Source organism: Lagopus muta, chromosome 20 (genome assembly GCF_023343835.1).
Source record: "Lagopus muta isolate bLagMut1 chromosome 20, bLagMut1 primary, whole genome shotgun sequence".
NCBI classification, from domain to species: domain Eukaryota; kingdom Metazoa; phylum Chordata; class Aves; order Galliformes; family Phasianidae; genus Lagopus; species Lagopus muta.
Genome location: NC_064452.1, coordinates 1,529,325 through 1,543,495, shown reverse-complemented (window position 1 = coordinate 1,543,495; position 14,171 = coordinate 1,529,325). Strand labels below are relative to the sequence as shown.

Sequence of the window (14,171 nt, the reverse complement as noted above, 5' to 3'; positions counted from 1 at the left end):
GGCGACGGCGGCGGAGGCGGCGATTGGCCGCGGCGCGCGGTGACGTGTGCGCGCGGTGCATAAGGCTGCGGCCGCGGGGCTGCCGGGAACATGCAGTGCGCCGAGCGCTGCCGGACGGCGCGGGCCGCGCGGGCAGCGCCGCTCCCCTCCGCGCTCCGGCCCCGCCGCGCCGCTGCGCCCCGCCGGGAGGCGCCCCAGTGCCGGCAGCGCCGGGAGATGCCGCGCGGGGACGCGGGGTAGCGCGGGGCACGCAGGTAGGAGCCGGGGACGGCGGGGGACGGCGAGCGGCGGAGCCGGGAACGGAGCGAACGGAGCGAACGGAGACGGGAGCCGCGCTCAGCGTCCCCCCGCGCACGGACGGCGGCCCGCTCCGCGCCGCTCGGGCCATGGCACCGCGCCTGCAGCCTGCGCCCGTCTGACGGCGGGCGGCCCGATGCCCTGCGCCCGTGCTGTCCTCGTCTTGTCGTCTTTTTTTTTTTTTTTTTTCTTTTTTTTTTCTTTTTTCTTTTCCCTCTTTTAATTTCTGTTTGGGAAAAGCAGATGCACTTTGACTTCTGACTGCTCTACCTCAGACCTGAGAAAAAACTCGTCACCGTCAACCGCTTCTCGGCGGTTTTTTAATTATCGCCGTTTTCGTTTTATCTCTGAGCGCCGATTTCTGCGCCGCCGCGCGTCGGCCTCAGCCGGGCCGGGCCCGGAACCCGCGGCCCTGGGACAGCGACCGACCGAAGGCTTTTCTCCCTCCAGTCCTTTTTCTTCTCTTCCGCTTCTCCAAGGCTTCTTCTTCTTTTTTTTTTTTCTTTCTTTTTTTTTTTTTTTTTTAATAATAATAATAATAATAATAACAACATACACACACACATATATATATAAAAGCAAACCTACGCCGCTGTTGTTGTCGTCTTTTTATTTTTATTTCGATTTTTCGCTTGCCATCTGGGACGCCGATACCCCACTCTCAGAAATAACCAAAGACAATGGTTCACTGTGCGGGCTGCAAAAGGCCAATCTTGGACCGGTTCTTGTTGAATGTACTGGACAGGGCTTGGCATGTGAAGTGTGTTCAGTGCTGTGAATGTAAATGCAATTTGACAGAGAAATGCTTTTCGCGAGAAGGCAAGCTTTACTGCAAAAACGACTTCTTTCGGTAAGTACCGCCACCGCCGCCCGGAGCCGCGGCTCTTTTCCATCCGTTTGCCATCTTTTCCCGTCTGTTTATTTTTTCGCTCGCCGCAGAGCCCCGTTCTCACGGTGATGTCGGGCCGCGCTCCGACTCCCGCCGCTCCCTGCGCTTCCGAATCCGCCCGGAGCTGCGCGGAGCGATGCCGGGCCGTGGCCGCGCCTCGGGGAGTCGCGCTGCGGGGAATGCTGCGGGCCTGGGTCGCGGCCCGGTTGTGGGAGCTCCCGGCAGGGCCGAGTTCCGCAGAGCCGCTGCAGAGCCCCGGTCCGGCCCGGCCGCTCCATCGCGCTGTGCACCAGCAGCGCAACGCGGAGCGGCCGCAGCCCGCGGGCGGCCCCGCACCTCCCGCTCCTACGCGGCCATCGCGGCGCCGAACTCCGCTCCCGTTTCTCGGTGCCGTTATCGGGGCACGGAGGGGAAAGCCGCCCCGGCGTTGAATTAATTTCCCCGGCGTTTGCCCTTGGTCCCCATCACAGTGATTGCGTTTCCTTTTATCGTTTTGCAAGGTGTAAGTCGGGCGGGCATTCGTTGGGAAAAGGGAACGGTGCGGAAGGATGGTTTGGGGTTGGGTTTGTTTTGGTGTTTGGTTTGGTTTGGTTTTTTTTGTGTGTGTGCACGCGTTTTTGATTTATTTACCGTGGTTTCGGTTTGGTTTTCGTTTGTTTCGGTTCGCTGCGGTTCCGGGGCCGCTGCTCTCCCATCGGGGCGCACGGCACTGCCCGCTCGCTGCCCCCGCACCCTCCCGACCCGCCGCCTCTCCCCGCAGGTGTTTCGGGACCAAGTGTGCGGGCTGTGCCCAGGGCATCTCCCCCAGCGACCTGGTCCGCAGGGCGCGGAGCAAAGTGTTCCACTTGAACTGTTTTACGTGTATGATGTGCAACAAGCAGCTCTCCACCGGCGAGGAGCTCTATATCATAGACGAAAACAAGTTCGTCTGCAAAGAAGATTACCTAAATAACAGCAATACTGCCAAAGAAAACAGCCTGCATTCAGGTGAGGGAGCGCGGGGCGGCGGCTCTCCCTCTCCCGTCCCTTCCCTTCTCCCCCCGCCCGGTTCCCGCACCCCCTCTGACTGTCGGCCTTTCGCTGCCCGCAGCTACCACCGGCAGTGACCCCAGCCTGTCCCCCGACTCCCAAGACCCCTCCCAGGACGACGCCAAGGACTCGGAAAGCGCCAACGTGTCCGACAAGGAGACGGGCAGCAACGAGAACGACGACCAGAACCTGGGGGCCAAGCGGCGGGGGCCCCGCACCACCATCAAAGCCAAACAGCTAGAGACTCTGAAGGCCGCCTTCGCGGCCACCCCCAAACCCACGCGGCACATCAGGGAGCAGCTGGCGCAGGAGACCGGCCTCAACATGCGCGTCATCCAGGTACCGGGCGCGGGCTGCCTTCCCGGCCCCGGGAGCTCGCGGCAGGAGGGTCCTAACGGGGCCGCCGACGGCAGCGGAATTAATAAGCGGAGATGTGAGGGGTTAATGCATAAATAAGGATGGCGATGCGCTGGAATTATTAAAAGGTTTATAAACCCGCAGCGCTGAGGGTAATGGGGGGTTGAAGGACCATTAAAGGCGAGGTTGGAGGGGAGATGCTCGGAGCGGGAGCCATCCGGTCGGGGCGCCGGGAAGGAGCGCGCTCGTTCCTGACCCGCCGCGGTTGCGCGTGGTTGCCGGTGCTGTGCCCGTGACCGACCCGCCTTTCCTCCCCCCGCCCACAGGTGTGGTTCCAGAACCGCCGCTCTAAGGAGCGCCGCATGAAGCAGCTGAGCGCGCTGGGCGCCCGCCGGCACGCCTTCTTCCGCAGCCCGCGCAGGATGCGGCCGCTGGTGGACCGCCTGGAGCCCGGCGAGCTGCTCCCCAACGGGCCCTTCTCCTTCTACGGAGGTGGGTACGCGGCTGCCGCTCTCCGTCCGGTGCTCGGGGCGGGGCGGGCAGAGCGGCCGGGGACCGCGGCCGGGGGAACCGCAGCCGGGCGAACCTCGGCCGCCGCTCTCCCAGCCGCACACCGGGCCCGGCTCGCAGCGGGCGCTGCCTCAGCCCGGGGCCGCCGGGCGCGGTTCGCCGTCGCGGTTCCCGTTCCCGGCCGTGCCGTCGCGCCGCTCGCGGTGCGTCTCGGGGCGCCGCTGCCGATAGCGGTCCCGCAACCCCGCGCCCGCCGCGCCGCGCGTCTCCTCCTCTCCGTTACGCTCGGGCGCTCGTCCTCCGCGCTACCGCCCGTGTCTCTCCTTGCCGCCAGATTACCAGAGCGAGTACTACGGCCCCGGGGGCAACTACGAGTTCTTCCCGCAAGGCCCGCCCTCCTCGCAGGCGCAGACGCCGGTGGAGCTGCCGTTCGGGGCGGCGGGCGGACCGCCGGGCACGCCGCTGGGCGCGTTGGAGCATCCGCTGCCCGGGCACCACCCGCCTGGAGAGGCGCAGCGCTTCCCCGACATGCTGGCGCACCCCGCCGGGGACTCGCCCAGCCCCGAGCCCACCCTGCCCGGCTCCCTGCACTCCATGTCCGCGGAAGTGTTCGGCCCCAGTCCTCCGTTCTCCTCGATATCCGTCAACGGCGGTGCTAACTACGGCAATCACTTGTCACACCCACCAGAAATGAACGAAGCGGCCGTGTGGTAGCTTTAAGCGAACTGGGTCTAAGTAAGTGATGATCATCTAGTCTGCTTGTTGTTACGGTGTACAGAAATGAGTAAATGTAACATCTCTCCCGCCCTAAGACAATGGCACCTTGGGAACGAACTGCGCCCGGCGGCTCCGCGCTGCTGCAGAGCGGGACGATCCCGGTGTGCGTTTGTCACAGCCACGGGGACCTGCGTGTGCCATGACAAAGGAACTGGTGAAGCTGTACAGTAACGCGCCGTGGGATGGATGGATGAGTGTGGTTACCCCGTCGGATGTCATCCCGAGAGCCACAATCCTTAGAAACTCCTCATTTAAAAACAAACAAACAATGATTGAATGGAAAGGGGGAAAAGCTGCAAGAACTCTGAGCGCTCCCGATAAGGATGGTTCTGGCGTTCCGCATTTCTTTGTTCATTTTTCTCTCTCAAAGTTCAACCACGAGAAACTCTTTAGCTTCAGCCATTGCAGCCTGCTGAATACCAGGTGGGACAACTTTTCTTTCTTACTCCTTTTTTTTTCCTTTATTGTTGGGGTTTTTTTTCTTTTCTTTTCTTTTTTCAGTGGTTGTTTTCTTCTTTTGTTTCCCTCCCCAAATAACAAATGCTAAATGTTGAGCCCTCGGCACCAACTCTTCTACCTTCACAACGCTACACATACAAAACCTCCTCATCATAGCAAAGGTCGCCAATGGACCTCTAAGGCGAATGACTTGAAAAGAAAAAATACAAAAAAAAAAAAAATACAAAAAAAAAAAACAAAAACAAAAAGCAAACGAACAAAAAGCATTCTACCTTCACAAAGAGAGCAAAGCGAAACGAAAAGACTCTATTGAACTAAAACAGTCAACTGTTTACGTCTAACGTTAAATTCAGGAGCTCGATGTTTTACTAACAAATCCTGTTTTAGAACCTCTTGTTCGAAAGCAAAATATTTTGAGCAGCCAACCAAAATAGTTCCTTTTCTTTTCTGTAGATGTACAAAGCGATCGCAGGGCTTGTGGTTCACTGTGCTAGTTTGTCAAAGGTGTTGTTTACAGAAGGCAAAGAGAAACCCGCGAATCCCAGACCGTTGCCAAATAAAGGGAATCTATAGCACAAATACTGTCAGGTGCTCCGCACCAGCAACCCGGAGAGGCGTTTCCAAATGTCACAAGGTTAAAACCAGAACAGAACGAACATCTTTGCTAATTTTTAGTCCTGTTGAACATTCATGGAATTGTTAATATGACTTATATAGACCCACACAGGTTTTATTTTTGTGTCTTTAAAATGAAAGTCCAAAATATTTAAATTTTATGGTCAAATATGCAGTCGACAGCTGCTACTTTTTTCTTTATATATTAAATTTCTCATATGTCTTTTATTGTTCTAATAAACCTAAGCTTGTGTGACCTCCAGTGCATATTAGACCATTCACTGTATGAAAGAAAACATGTTGGATAAAATTTGTGCGTTTTTAATAAAATTAGAAAATGGGATGTTTAGATAAGTGGTGTTTCATTGGGTGTCTGAGAAACCAAAGCAGCCCCGGGAGAGCCGTGCGTGCAGCTCAGTGCCCTGCAGAGCCCAGCAGCGCCGCTCCGCGCGTTGCTCAGCCGGCGGGATGGGGTGGAACCGGGCTGTGCTGAGGGCGAGCACTGAGTGCTCAGTAACAAAAGTGTTGGAGCAGCAGCAAAAGCGTGCGGATCTGTGCTTGTAATTGCTGAGAGGTCATTCTGCTTTTTTTCCTTCTTTTTTTTTGTTGTTTGTAATTGGCTGGTCTGCGAAGCAGCAAATTCTCAGCGTGGTTGTTCTGTTCTTATTTCGGAGCTGACAAGGACTCGATCGTTTGATGTTGCAGTATTTGTGGAGCGCTCGGCAGGGTTTGGCAGGAGAAGCACGCGGATTTTCTGGGACAGAAATGAACCAAAGGAGGATTTCCTGCAGCCCGGAGCCGCGCAGGTGTGGCGGTTCTGTTACGGCTCCCTGCAGCAGTCCTGCAGCTCGGGCGGCGTTGGAGGGTTCGCTTCGGCTCTGCAGCATCGCAGCTCAGCGCAGCGCCTTCCACCCGCTGCGATAATGGGATGGCGGGGCGGTAATTGCGTCTTTCCCTTCATCTCTCTGCTAATTGTGATTCCGTCGGGCTTCTGTTTTATTTTCTGTCGGCGCGGAAATTCGCTGTGAGGCGCGGATTTCTCCGCTCTCAGCACTTGGGCGCTTTTCTCTCTTTGCTCTGAACTCGCGATGCTCTCAAGTTGTGCGATCTGTAATTTCAGTGGCAGTTTTGCTCCCCATGCCGTTGCTGTGCCCCCGTCCGGGTGAAGCAATGGTTCACCTTCAACACAAAATGTCTTTTATATATATATAAATATATATACTATAAAGACAAAAAGCAGCAGGGATCCATTGGTAGTGTTTCTAAACAGTTTATTAAAGGCAGGGAGACTTCTTAACCTCGAGGCTCAGCGCCTGGCTCATCCATTTGCCTTTTGTATCCTTGCCGTGATTTTTCCCTCTGTTTTGCATTTACATGAGCATACAAGGGGTAATCTCTTCATTACAAACTTTTACTTCTCTGTGCAAACGCTGTTTATAAATACTGCTATTTGTGCTACCGGTCTGTGCTGCTGTTTTATTGTCCAATCAATTATTTTAAACGAGGATCTCATTTTGCAGAAATCATGTCTGCCAACTCGTTTTTCCCTTTTTATTTTTTTTCTCCTTTTTTTTTTTCTTTTTTTTCTTTTTTTTTTCCCCCCTGCACCGGGATGTTCGTATGGTTTATTCATGCTAATTTAGGCAGGGATGTGATGTGGTTCAGTTTAGGTCACCGGTTTCTAAAGGGACGCAGGAGAGCCTGCCTTGTTCCCCACGCTGCCGCTCGCCCTCAGAGCAGCTCTGCCATCACAAGGAGCCAACCCAGCAGTGGTTCCCATGCTCAAAGCCAAATGTGCCCATCACGGCTCCCGGGATGCAGCGTGGAGGCCCCAGCCCTTTGCAGATTTGAATTCTGTGCTCTTCAGAGCGGCGCTGGGTGTTTCTGAGGACCCTAATCCAGCAACAATCGCAGAGTCAAAACTCCTTTTGAAATCATTGTGGCGTCGGGTTCTTGTAAGTCCTCGTTTACAAGAGCGTTTCCATTGACTTCAGTAGCATTACTTGCGTGAATGGAGGGCTGCAGGAGGAGGCCCTCGGAACACATGTGCTGCTTGGAGGGCTTTTAGTGCGCATATTAATTCTTCCACTGCAGCGAGGCGGCCGTGCCACGTCCATGGCTGTGTGCGTGCAACGTGCTGCCCAAAGTGCGTTCAGAATAATGGCTCTGATCTTTTCTCCCTCGGCTGCTCCTGGTTTTGGTGCCATCCCCCCCCCCCAGCAGAGCGCGGTGCTGTGGGGCTGCTTGGTGCCCACACTGCAGAGCTGCCCCGGGGAGCGGGACGTCCTTTGGCACGGACGGGGATCTCTGCATACATGGGCGATGCTGAAGGTTTTGCAATCCCACATGTAGGACTGTACTGCTTTATTAGGAAAAAGGACACTGGGAAGACATTGTGAGTATTATTCATGTTGAGCTCATTTATTTGAAGGAGATACTTTGCAGGGTAAAGCGCCTTTAGAATGTAGTGGGTTCACAGCACTCAGAAGCGCCGCTTCGGCCCTGCAGGGCTCCTCTCTGCCCTCCGTGCTGCTCTCCTTCCCATTCCCACTTTGCTCAGGCCCTGGCGTGGGGAGCGGGAGGGGATTTTAAAGCCGTGCACCCCGAGAGTAGGAATGTACTCAAACTCAGATTTGAGGCCAAATGGTGTATATTATTTTAATGCGTGTATTTGTACCCAGGCGCTGAGTGACGGGTGCATGATACCAATCTATAAATAAATATAATTTACAAGTATCAGCGGTGATTTACATGCTCCTGCTATTCTAGGAAGTGGCCTAGAGTTTTTCCCCAAGCAGGAATGTTGTGTTTAAGCCTTGCATGCTCATACATACTAAATATAAGCAATCAGTCTGGCTTTCTGTTCCCATCCCAGCATACAGACTAAGGTATACTTTCCTCTCTGTTCAGCACAATCGACCGCTGTGTATCTGTAGGGCCGAGGCAGATTACAGAGGTGCTTTTATTTATGTCTGTGCTCTGTATTCCAGATGACCACAAGATATTCCTGAAGTTCTAACTAAAATTAATGGGACCATTAAAGAAATATATTTTGAGTACGAATCCATTTGGGATTGCTGTCTGCCTCTTTCAAAACGGTATTTGTTGTGCTTTCAGTCACAGACCCGGCTTATGACGCCGAGTTGCTTGTTGTCTGGAGAGCTTTTCATTCATTAATGGGAGGAAGGGCAGCCCTGCGTTGTGTGGCTGCTGGGCAGGAGTGTGCCGGCCGCACGGCAGCCCCAGAAGGGCATTCTCACCGACTGCACTGTGCTTTACCCACCTAATCCCTGAGCTGGCTGCTGCCTTGCTCCCATTGCACACATCCTCAGTGCAGAGGGGCATCGCAGACCCGAGCTCAGGGCTGTGTGTGTGCTCTGATGGTGCTCGGTGCACTCTTTGGGCAGCATTACTGGGAGCTGTGAGAACTGGATTGATGTCCTGCTTGGTTTCAGTACCAGCGTGCTTCCTGCAGAACGGCCGCTGTTGGAGAGGCTGATGGTGTCTCACTGTTTGGCACTCACTGCTCAGCTCCGTTAACGGGACGGCGGTGGTTCGAGGGCCGGAGCAGTGCTTGTGTGAGAGCTTCAGCCACACGTGTTGGGTGCGGGGAGAGGTGGAGGGGGAACCTCAGGACAGAAGCTGCTCCGTGGGGCTGGGCTGTGTGTGCTGAGGTTTCCTGCTGCTCCAGAGAGCACACACACGTGGTTCACCCTGGGAGATTTCTCTGGGGCGAAAAAGAGGGTTTTGCTCCATCTGAAAAGGTTCTGTGGCTGTCGCTGAGTGGCCTTAAAATTCCTGTCTGCTAGGAGCATCCTCAGTCCCTGTGTCTATGCGGATAAGCTGTATTCATCATGTTTTTAGGTGTAAGAACAATTAAGAGTTGATCAAATCTTGGAAACAGTTGTGGTTTTTGACTGAATGATCATTAGGGATATTGGAAATACTCAAATAAATACGAAGTACATTAATAAATTCATCTGTAAGTCGAAACAAATATTTATAGGGAGAGATTTTTATTACAGACGTCTAAATTCACTGCAATGTATTTCCTTGTAGCAGATGGGTTTGGTGTGAGCTCTTTCCTTCTTCCCCCCATCTCCTTCCTCTTCTTTTTCTCCTTTTTCACCAACGAATCAATCGCTGATAGAAAAAGAACATCTAAGAATAAAATAGTGCGGCAAAAACGAGAAAAGGACGGATTGGAAAATGACACTGGCTTGCCAAAATGTAGGAAAGAGCAGCTCTGTGCTGGCTGGTGGCCGTGCTGGGGCACACAGCATCCGTGGATGGGTCACGTCCTGCTGCTGCCAATGCCACACAGGGCGTGTGGGTGCTGCTGCTGCGTGGGTCTGCGTGGGACGGATGGCTGCTTTTCTTTATAGACGTATTTAAGAAATGCACTGAAAGAAAAAGAGGATTTCTGTGAGTTACATGTGAGGGTACAGAAACAGCAGTGTGAGCCCTTCGCTGCCGGAGCTGCCTCTGAATCGGGCAGTTTCCTGGAAGATGAAATGTTCCACCAATACGTGGGAGAAATGCAAAGTTCTGCTTGTAGTGCGAAAGTCCCCGTGTTGATCTGTGACGTGCGTGGGGTCTGTTCCCCTTCTAGCAGATAAGCGTGTAAATGAAAAGTAAAATGAAGAGCAAGCATGCCGAAGAAACGATGTCGGGTAGTTTGATGGCTCCTGCCTGTAGCTTCTAAGCTTGGAGGGCTTGGTGGGATGCACTGCCTTGCAGGAACAGGCTTTTGTGATGGTCTGAAATTAAAGTGTTTGGATGTCGTGTTTGTCCAAAAAATGGTTATGAACCAAATCCACAGCAGCATGATTTGAGGGCACACGAACCAGAAATTAAAACTGAGTCTGAGAGCCTGGTTTAATGACCCCACTAAGTGGAAGGCAAAAAGAGAGAGAATGGACTGTGAAGAAGGAGCCTGTGCAGGTGGAACATTTCAACAACTCCGGACTTTAATACCACAGATTCTGCTTGATGTCCTTATCTGAAGCCAATCTTTTGCTTACAGAAGTCATGCAACTCGCTGTGCATTGCTTAGGGATTGCACTGGGCACGTTCTGATGAAGCACTGCCTTTGTTGAGGGGGGATTTATCATTTGTTGGGGTTGGGTCGGAAACATCCCTTCTTCATCCATGAAGTGCAGAGCTTTGAAAATGCAATTATGCATGGGGCAATCACCAGTGCTTCTGTGGTTGGCTGAGTCTGTCCCAGGAGCTGCTCAGGTAAGCATTTGTTTCTGCTCCTTCACTTCCTCTGGATTTATTTCTCCTGCCTTTGTTTGTAACGGCATCTTTTAGTCTGGAAACAACACGGCTGTGAACTTGGAGGGGAAATAAAGCAAAGGTGGTTTGCATCTTCTGCTTTGGAAATCTGTGCGTAACAATCGTGGAAGAGCCTTAATTTCACATCACAGCAGCAACAAGCAAACCCACCTAAAATACAGTGCAGAGCATTAGAGCTGTCACTCAGACCATGAGAAAATAAATACAAAATAAAGCTGAAATGGAATCGTAATATTTGACCGCATAAAATCCAAGGCTTTTGTTTGTAATGATAACGTGCATTTCCAGCGAGCATTTCTTTTTACATAACTTGAGATGCAATCCTCACAGCAGACGGTACTGCAGGGGTTGCTAAGGAGCCGTAGGGCACCGGGGAGGGGGAAAAGGGGCCAAGTGCCCCCCGAGCTCCTCCTGCGGGTGCCGTGCAGGCCGGCAGGGAGCGGGAGCCGCCGGGCCCGTAATTAATGATATTCCTCTGCCCTCTGTAGGACGAGCGGCTGCACTGAACGCTCCTGCTTCGGGGGAACCAAAGTGGATCCCGGAGCCGTGGAGAAGCGCCGGGCCTGGCCTGAGCCTTCCTGTGCTCTAATTAGAATGCATGTCCCGATTAATCTTTGTAACGTTCAGAAGCAGATAAGCAGTGAGGGAGAGCCGGGTGCTGGCAGGAAGGGGACGAGTGAACCGCCTGCTTGATGCAGTTGAACTTTGCAGCTTGCTGCTAGCAGCATCACAAACCCACCGGTGCCACCACAAACATGGGGTCAAAACAGACCTCATGGGGCCCTTCCTGTGCGGGTGGGACATTTGGTCCCCCGTCTGCAGCTCACGTTTGAGAAGCCGATTTGGGTCCATTCTCACTCTCTACAAGAGGTGCACCGCCCTCTATTCCCAGCCACCGTTTCCAGTTGTGTTTGGGGGCTGGGAGGGGGTTCCCAGCCTCTCATGGGGTCACTCATCCCTCACTGCTTTGTTGGGGTCCCGCATAGAGGTGTGGGATGCAGCACAGGTGTGGGCAGTGCTCCACAGCTCACATGGCAGCACTATGCAGGTATGTGCTGATTGGGGGGGAAAGAAGAATAGTAGCATAGTGAGTTATATAAGGCAGCTGTGCTATAAGAGCCCGTCATTCTCTGCTTTCCAGCTCTGGAGCACTCTGCACGTATGAATTCTCACGACACGCTTGCGTAGGGTGAGCGTTCTCCCCGTTGTAGCGGTGGAGGACAGCCCGGCCCGCCGGAGGGCTCGGATGGTGGATTTCGGTTTTTTTATGGCGGTTGTTTCCGCTCGAACCACCGCGCGCACTTTAACGCAGACAAAAGACGAGGGGCGCGGGACGCACCGCTGTCGCGCGCGGAGCGCGTAGGCCACGCCCCCACCGAGGCACCGCCCACGTCCAGACCACGCCCGTTCGAGGCCACGCCTACTCAAGACCCCGCCCCTACCGGACCCCGCGCGCCTCCAGACCCCGCCCCCCTCCGCTCGGGAAGATGGCGGCGCCCTTAGCGCAGCAGCTGGAGGAGCTGCTCAACCCCCGGCCCGACCTGCGAGACCCCGAGGACGACGCGGAGGAAGGTGAGAGGGGATCGGAGAAGGGTTCCGTGCGGCCGGGGCCGGGCCGGAGCCGGGGCTTGTTAGGGGGGCCGCCGGTTGGGGCCCGCACGTGGCGGCGTGGAGCCTCAGCCGCTGCCGCCGCCGCCGTGGGGGATGGGGCGGCTCGGGCCGGAGTGCCGCCCCGCTGTGCCTCGACCCGCAGCGCTGCGGGCTGGGAGCCCCGGGCGGGCACACGGCTCTGCACGCAGCCACGCGGCGCTCCGCGAGCTCAGCGTCCAGCCGCGGCTCCGCGCGGGCTCTGCTGCAGGCCGGGACCGAATCCCGTTGGAAAGTTCTAGAAAAGCGGCCCCTGAAGCGTCCATCGGAGCCGGGCGGGCCCTGCTGAGCACCTGCGGCTCTCCGTGCTGGCGGGCGGGGGAAGCGGCGCTTCAGAACAGCGGGGAAGTACGAGAAGAGCAATAATTGCAGTGCGGTTGTTTTCTCTCTTTAGGCGTCCTGAAATGTTTGTGCATTTATGTGATTCGGGTATATGGGCAGAGGTTAAAGTGTGTCGGAATCGCAGTTTTTCTCTTTGACTCGTTGAGCACAAAGTGAAGGCGTTCAGTGCTGTGAGTCCTGGGCACCACACTGCTCCCGAAGCGCCCCGTGAAGGGCAGGGCTTCAATGGGCTTCACCTGCACACAGCTTGCTGTATGCTCACTAAAAGGAACAGGAGATGGGGAGAAAGGTGTGAATGCAGGCAGTGCTCGTTCAAAATAAAGCACTGCCATCCACCTCACCTTTCCAGCGTGTTTTTGTTTGTAGAGGTGCGAGGAGTTTCCCACGCAGGAGGATGGCTGCTTTCTGCAGCTGCTTCTGGCCTGGAGTTCAGTTTGGTTTAGACAACCTTCCTCCATTTTTATTTCTTTTCCTGTAGCCACAGTTGCTAAAGTGATTGACAGGTTTGAGGATGAGACTGCAGATGACATTTTACCTGTTGGTAATATACGGAAAAAAGCTTCGGCCTCCCTCTTAGAAGCTGATAAAAGGTACAGTGGAAAAGCAACATCTCGCAAAGCCTTGCAGGAAGAGCTCTGGGGAGATGCTCTGTCTGAAGAAGGATCTGGTAAGAAATCTTATTTCTTTATGCTTTTAGTTACACTGTTTATAATTTCAGCATGCCAGACCGAATTAGGACCGTCTCAACTGAGGTGAGGAACTTTAAATCCTTGGCAGAGGTTTGTAAAAAGGTACGAATAAGTTGGACATCTTTTTGGAGTGCCCTCCTGAAATTCAGGCCATTTTGACCATAAGGAAAAGGAGATCCCCAAAAGAGGGCTGCTGCTTCAGGGTGAGAGGGGCTGTGAATATCTCTGAGCTCTGGCTGAATGCTGTGTGGAGGGAAAGAAGTAGCTGCCATTTTAAGGCCTGTACATCTTGAGGTCTGCAAGTGTATCTTATTTTAAAGATATGTAAAGCAAATTGTGACCACCTAGTCTGATTACTATGTCACTAATTATTGTCACAGAAGATGAGAGTTGAGATCTTTTCCTGGATATAGTCTCTTTTTTTTTTTTTTCCCACTAATTGGTTAAAACAAAAAAGAAAACAGAGTTTGCTGCTCAGATCAATAGCCATTGTTGATGCATGCTGCAGAGTGACAGATCTTTTTTTTCTTTGAATTAATAGCTGAAGAAACCTTAGATGAGTGGTATAGTGGCAGTGAAGATTCAGAAGACAATGGCAGCTTGGGCAGTAAAACAGAGGAGCAGGCCAGCAGTGCTGGCAGTGACCAAGAGGATAATATGGAAGATGATGGAGAGAGAGGTTCCTCTGCCAAAGCACCAAAGTTCAGTTTCCAGAATGTCACGGACTTTGAGAAATTTGCAGAGGGGATGGATGACATTGGGAGCAATGATGGAGAAGATGAAGATGATGCCAGCATGGAAGAAGGAAGTGATGATGAGAAATATGAGGGGGGAGACCACGACCACATAAAAGACACCAATGACAACGAGGATGACGGGGGGGTGATGACGTTCTCAAAGGGACAAGCAAGTGATGAGGTGGAAAAAGGAAAAGCGGTGAAGAATCAGCTAGGTTAGTGCATGTTTACTGTGTGTTTTGATGAGATTCATCTTGCTGACACTACAGATGCTGCCCATGCTAGAGGAGGCACTGCAGCACGTTAACTTGCTAAGTTGCAGCAGCCCATGTCATTTGCAGATGTTGCACTAAATGTGCTGTGCGTGCTGTCACTATTCCTACAAAATGTAATGTTATGGAGTGTATCTGCTGGTTTAATTGAACCTGCACTAAATATACTTGTAGTTTGGGTGGGAAGGGGGACTTTACATTGTTAGTTCTGTGCTGTGGTGCTGTGCTGTTTTTCTTCAAATGCTGAAGT

At 53.5% G+C, this 14,171-nt stretch overlaps 2 protein-coding genes across 6 annotated transcripts in view; both read left to right on the top strand.

The window, feature by feature from the left end:
• Window positions 1-246: 246 nt before the first annotated feature.
• Window positions 247-10,492, top strand: LHX1 (LIM homeobox 1). Of its 4 annotated transcripts, none has more exons than XM_048966659.1 (5): window positions 247-1,147; window positions 1,947-2,173; window positions 2,277-2,554; window positions 2,899-3,064; window positions 3,417-4,449. In XM_048966659.1, exons 1-5 carry the CDS (start codon window positions 978-980, stop codon window positions 3,794-3,796), a joined length of 1,221 nt encoding a protein of 406 aa, XP_048822616.1. In that variant the 5' UTR covers window positions 247-977; the 3' UTR covers window positions 3,797-4,449. The 4 variants fall into 4 exon arrangements, 3 of the variants coding, with proteins under 3 accessions (XP_048822616.1, XP_048822615.1, XP_048822614.1); XR_007380714.1 differs by adding an exon at window positions 5,570-10,492 and having other exon boundaries at window positions 1,031-2,173; window positions 3,417-4,282; XM_048966658.1 differs by having other exon boundaries at window positions 1,031-2,173; window positions 3,417-3,817; window positions 3,895-4,449.
• Window positions 10,493-11,671: 1,179 nt separating this feature from the next.
• Window positions 11,672-14,171, top strand: part of AATF (apoptosis antagonizing transcription factor) — a 43,889-nt gene continuing 41,389 nt past the window's right edge. For both annotated transcript variants that reach the window (XR_007380769.1, XM_048967126.1), the window contains exons 1-3: window positions 11,672-11,806; window positions 12,702-12,890; window positions 13,454-13,864. Coding sequence is in view for 1 of the 2 variants with exons in the window: in XM_048967126.1 (XP_048823083.1) it covers window positions 11,722-11,806; window positions 12,702-12,890; window positions 13,454-13,864 (685 nt within the window). In the remaining variant the exon portion in view is untranslated. The remainder of the gene's footprint in view (window positions 11,807-12,701; window positions 12,891-13,453; window positions 13,865-14,171) is intronic.

Bases quoted from the DNA above. Each gene is read 5' to 3' on its own strand.
- LHX1 (XM_048966658.1), top strand. From the start codon at position 1,735: ATGGTTTGGGGTTGGGTTTGTTTTGGTGTTTGGTTTGGTTTGGTTTTT. The intron at 2,555-2,898 runs GTACCGGGCGCG...CCCCGCCCACAG, and splicing joins TCAACATGCGCGTCATCCAG to GTGTGGTTCCAGAACCGCCG. The intron at 3,065-3,416 runs GTGGGTACGCGG...CCTTGCCGCCAG, and splicing joins GCCCTTCTCCTTCTACGGAG to ATTACCAGAGCGAGTACTAC.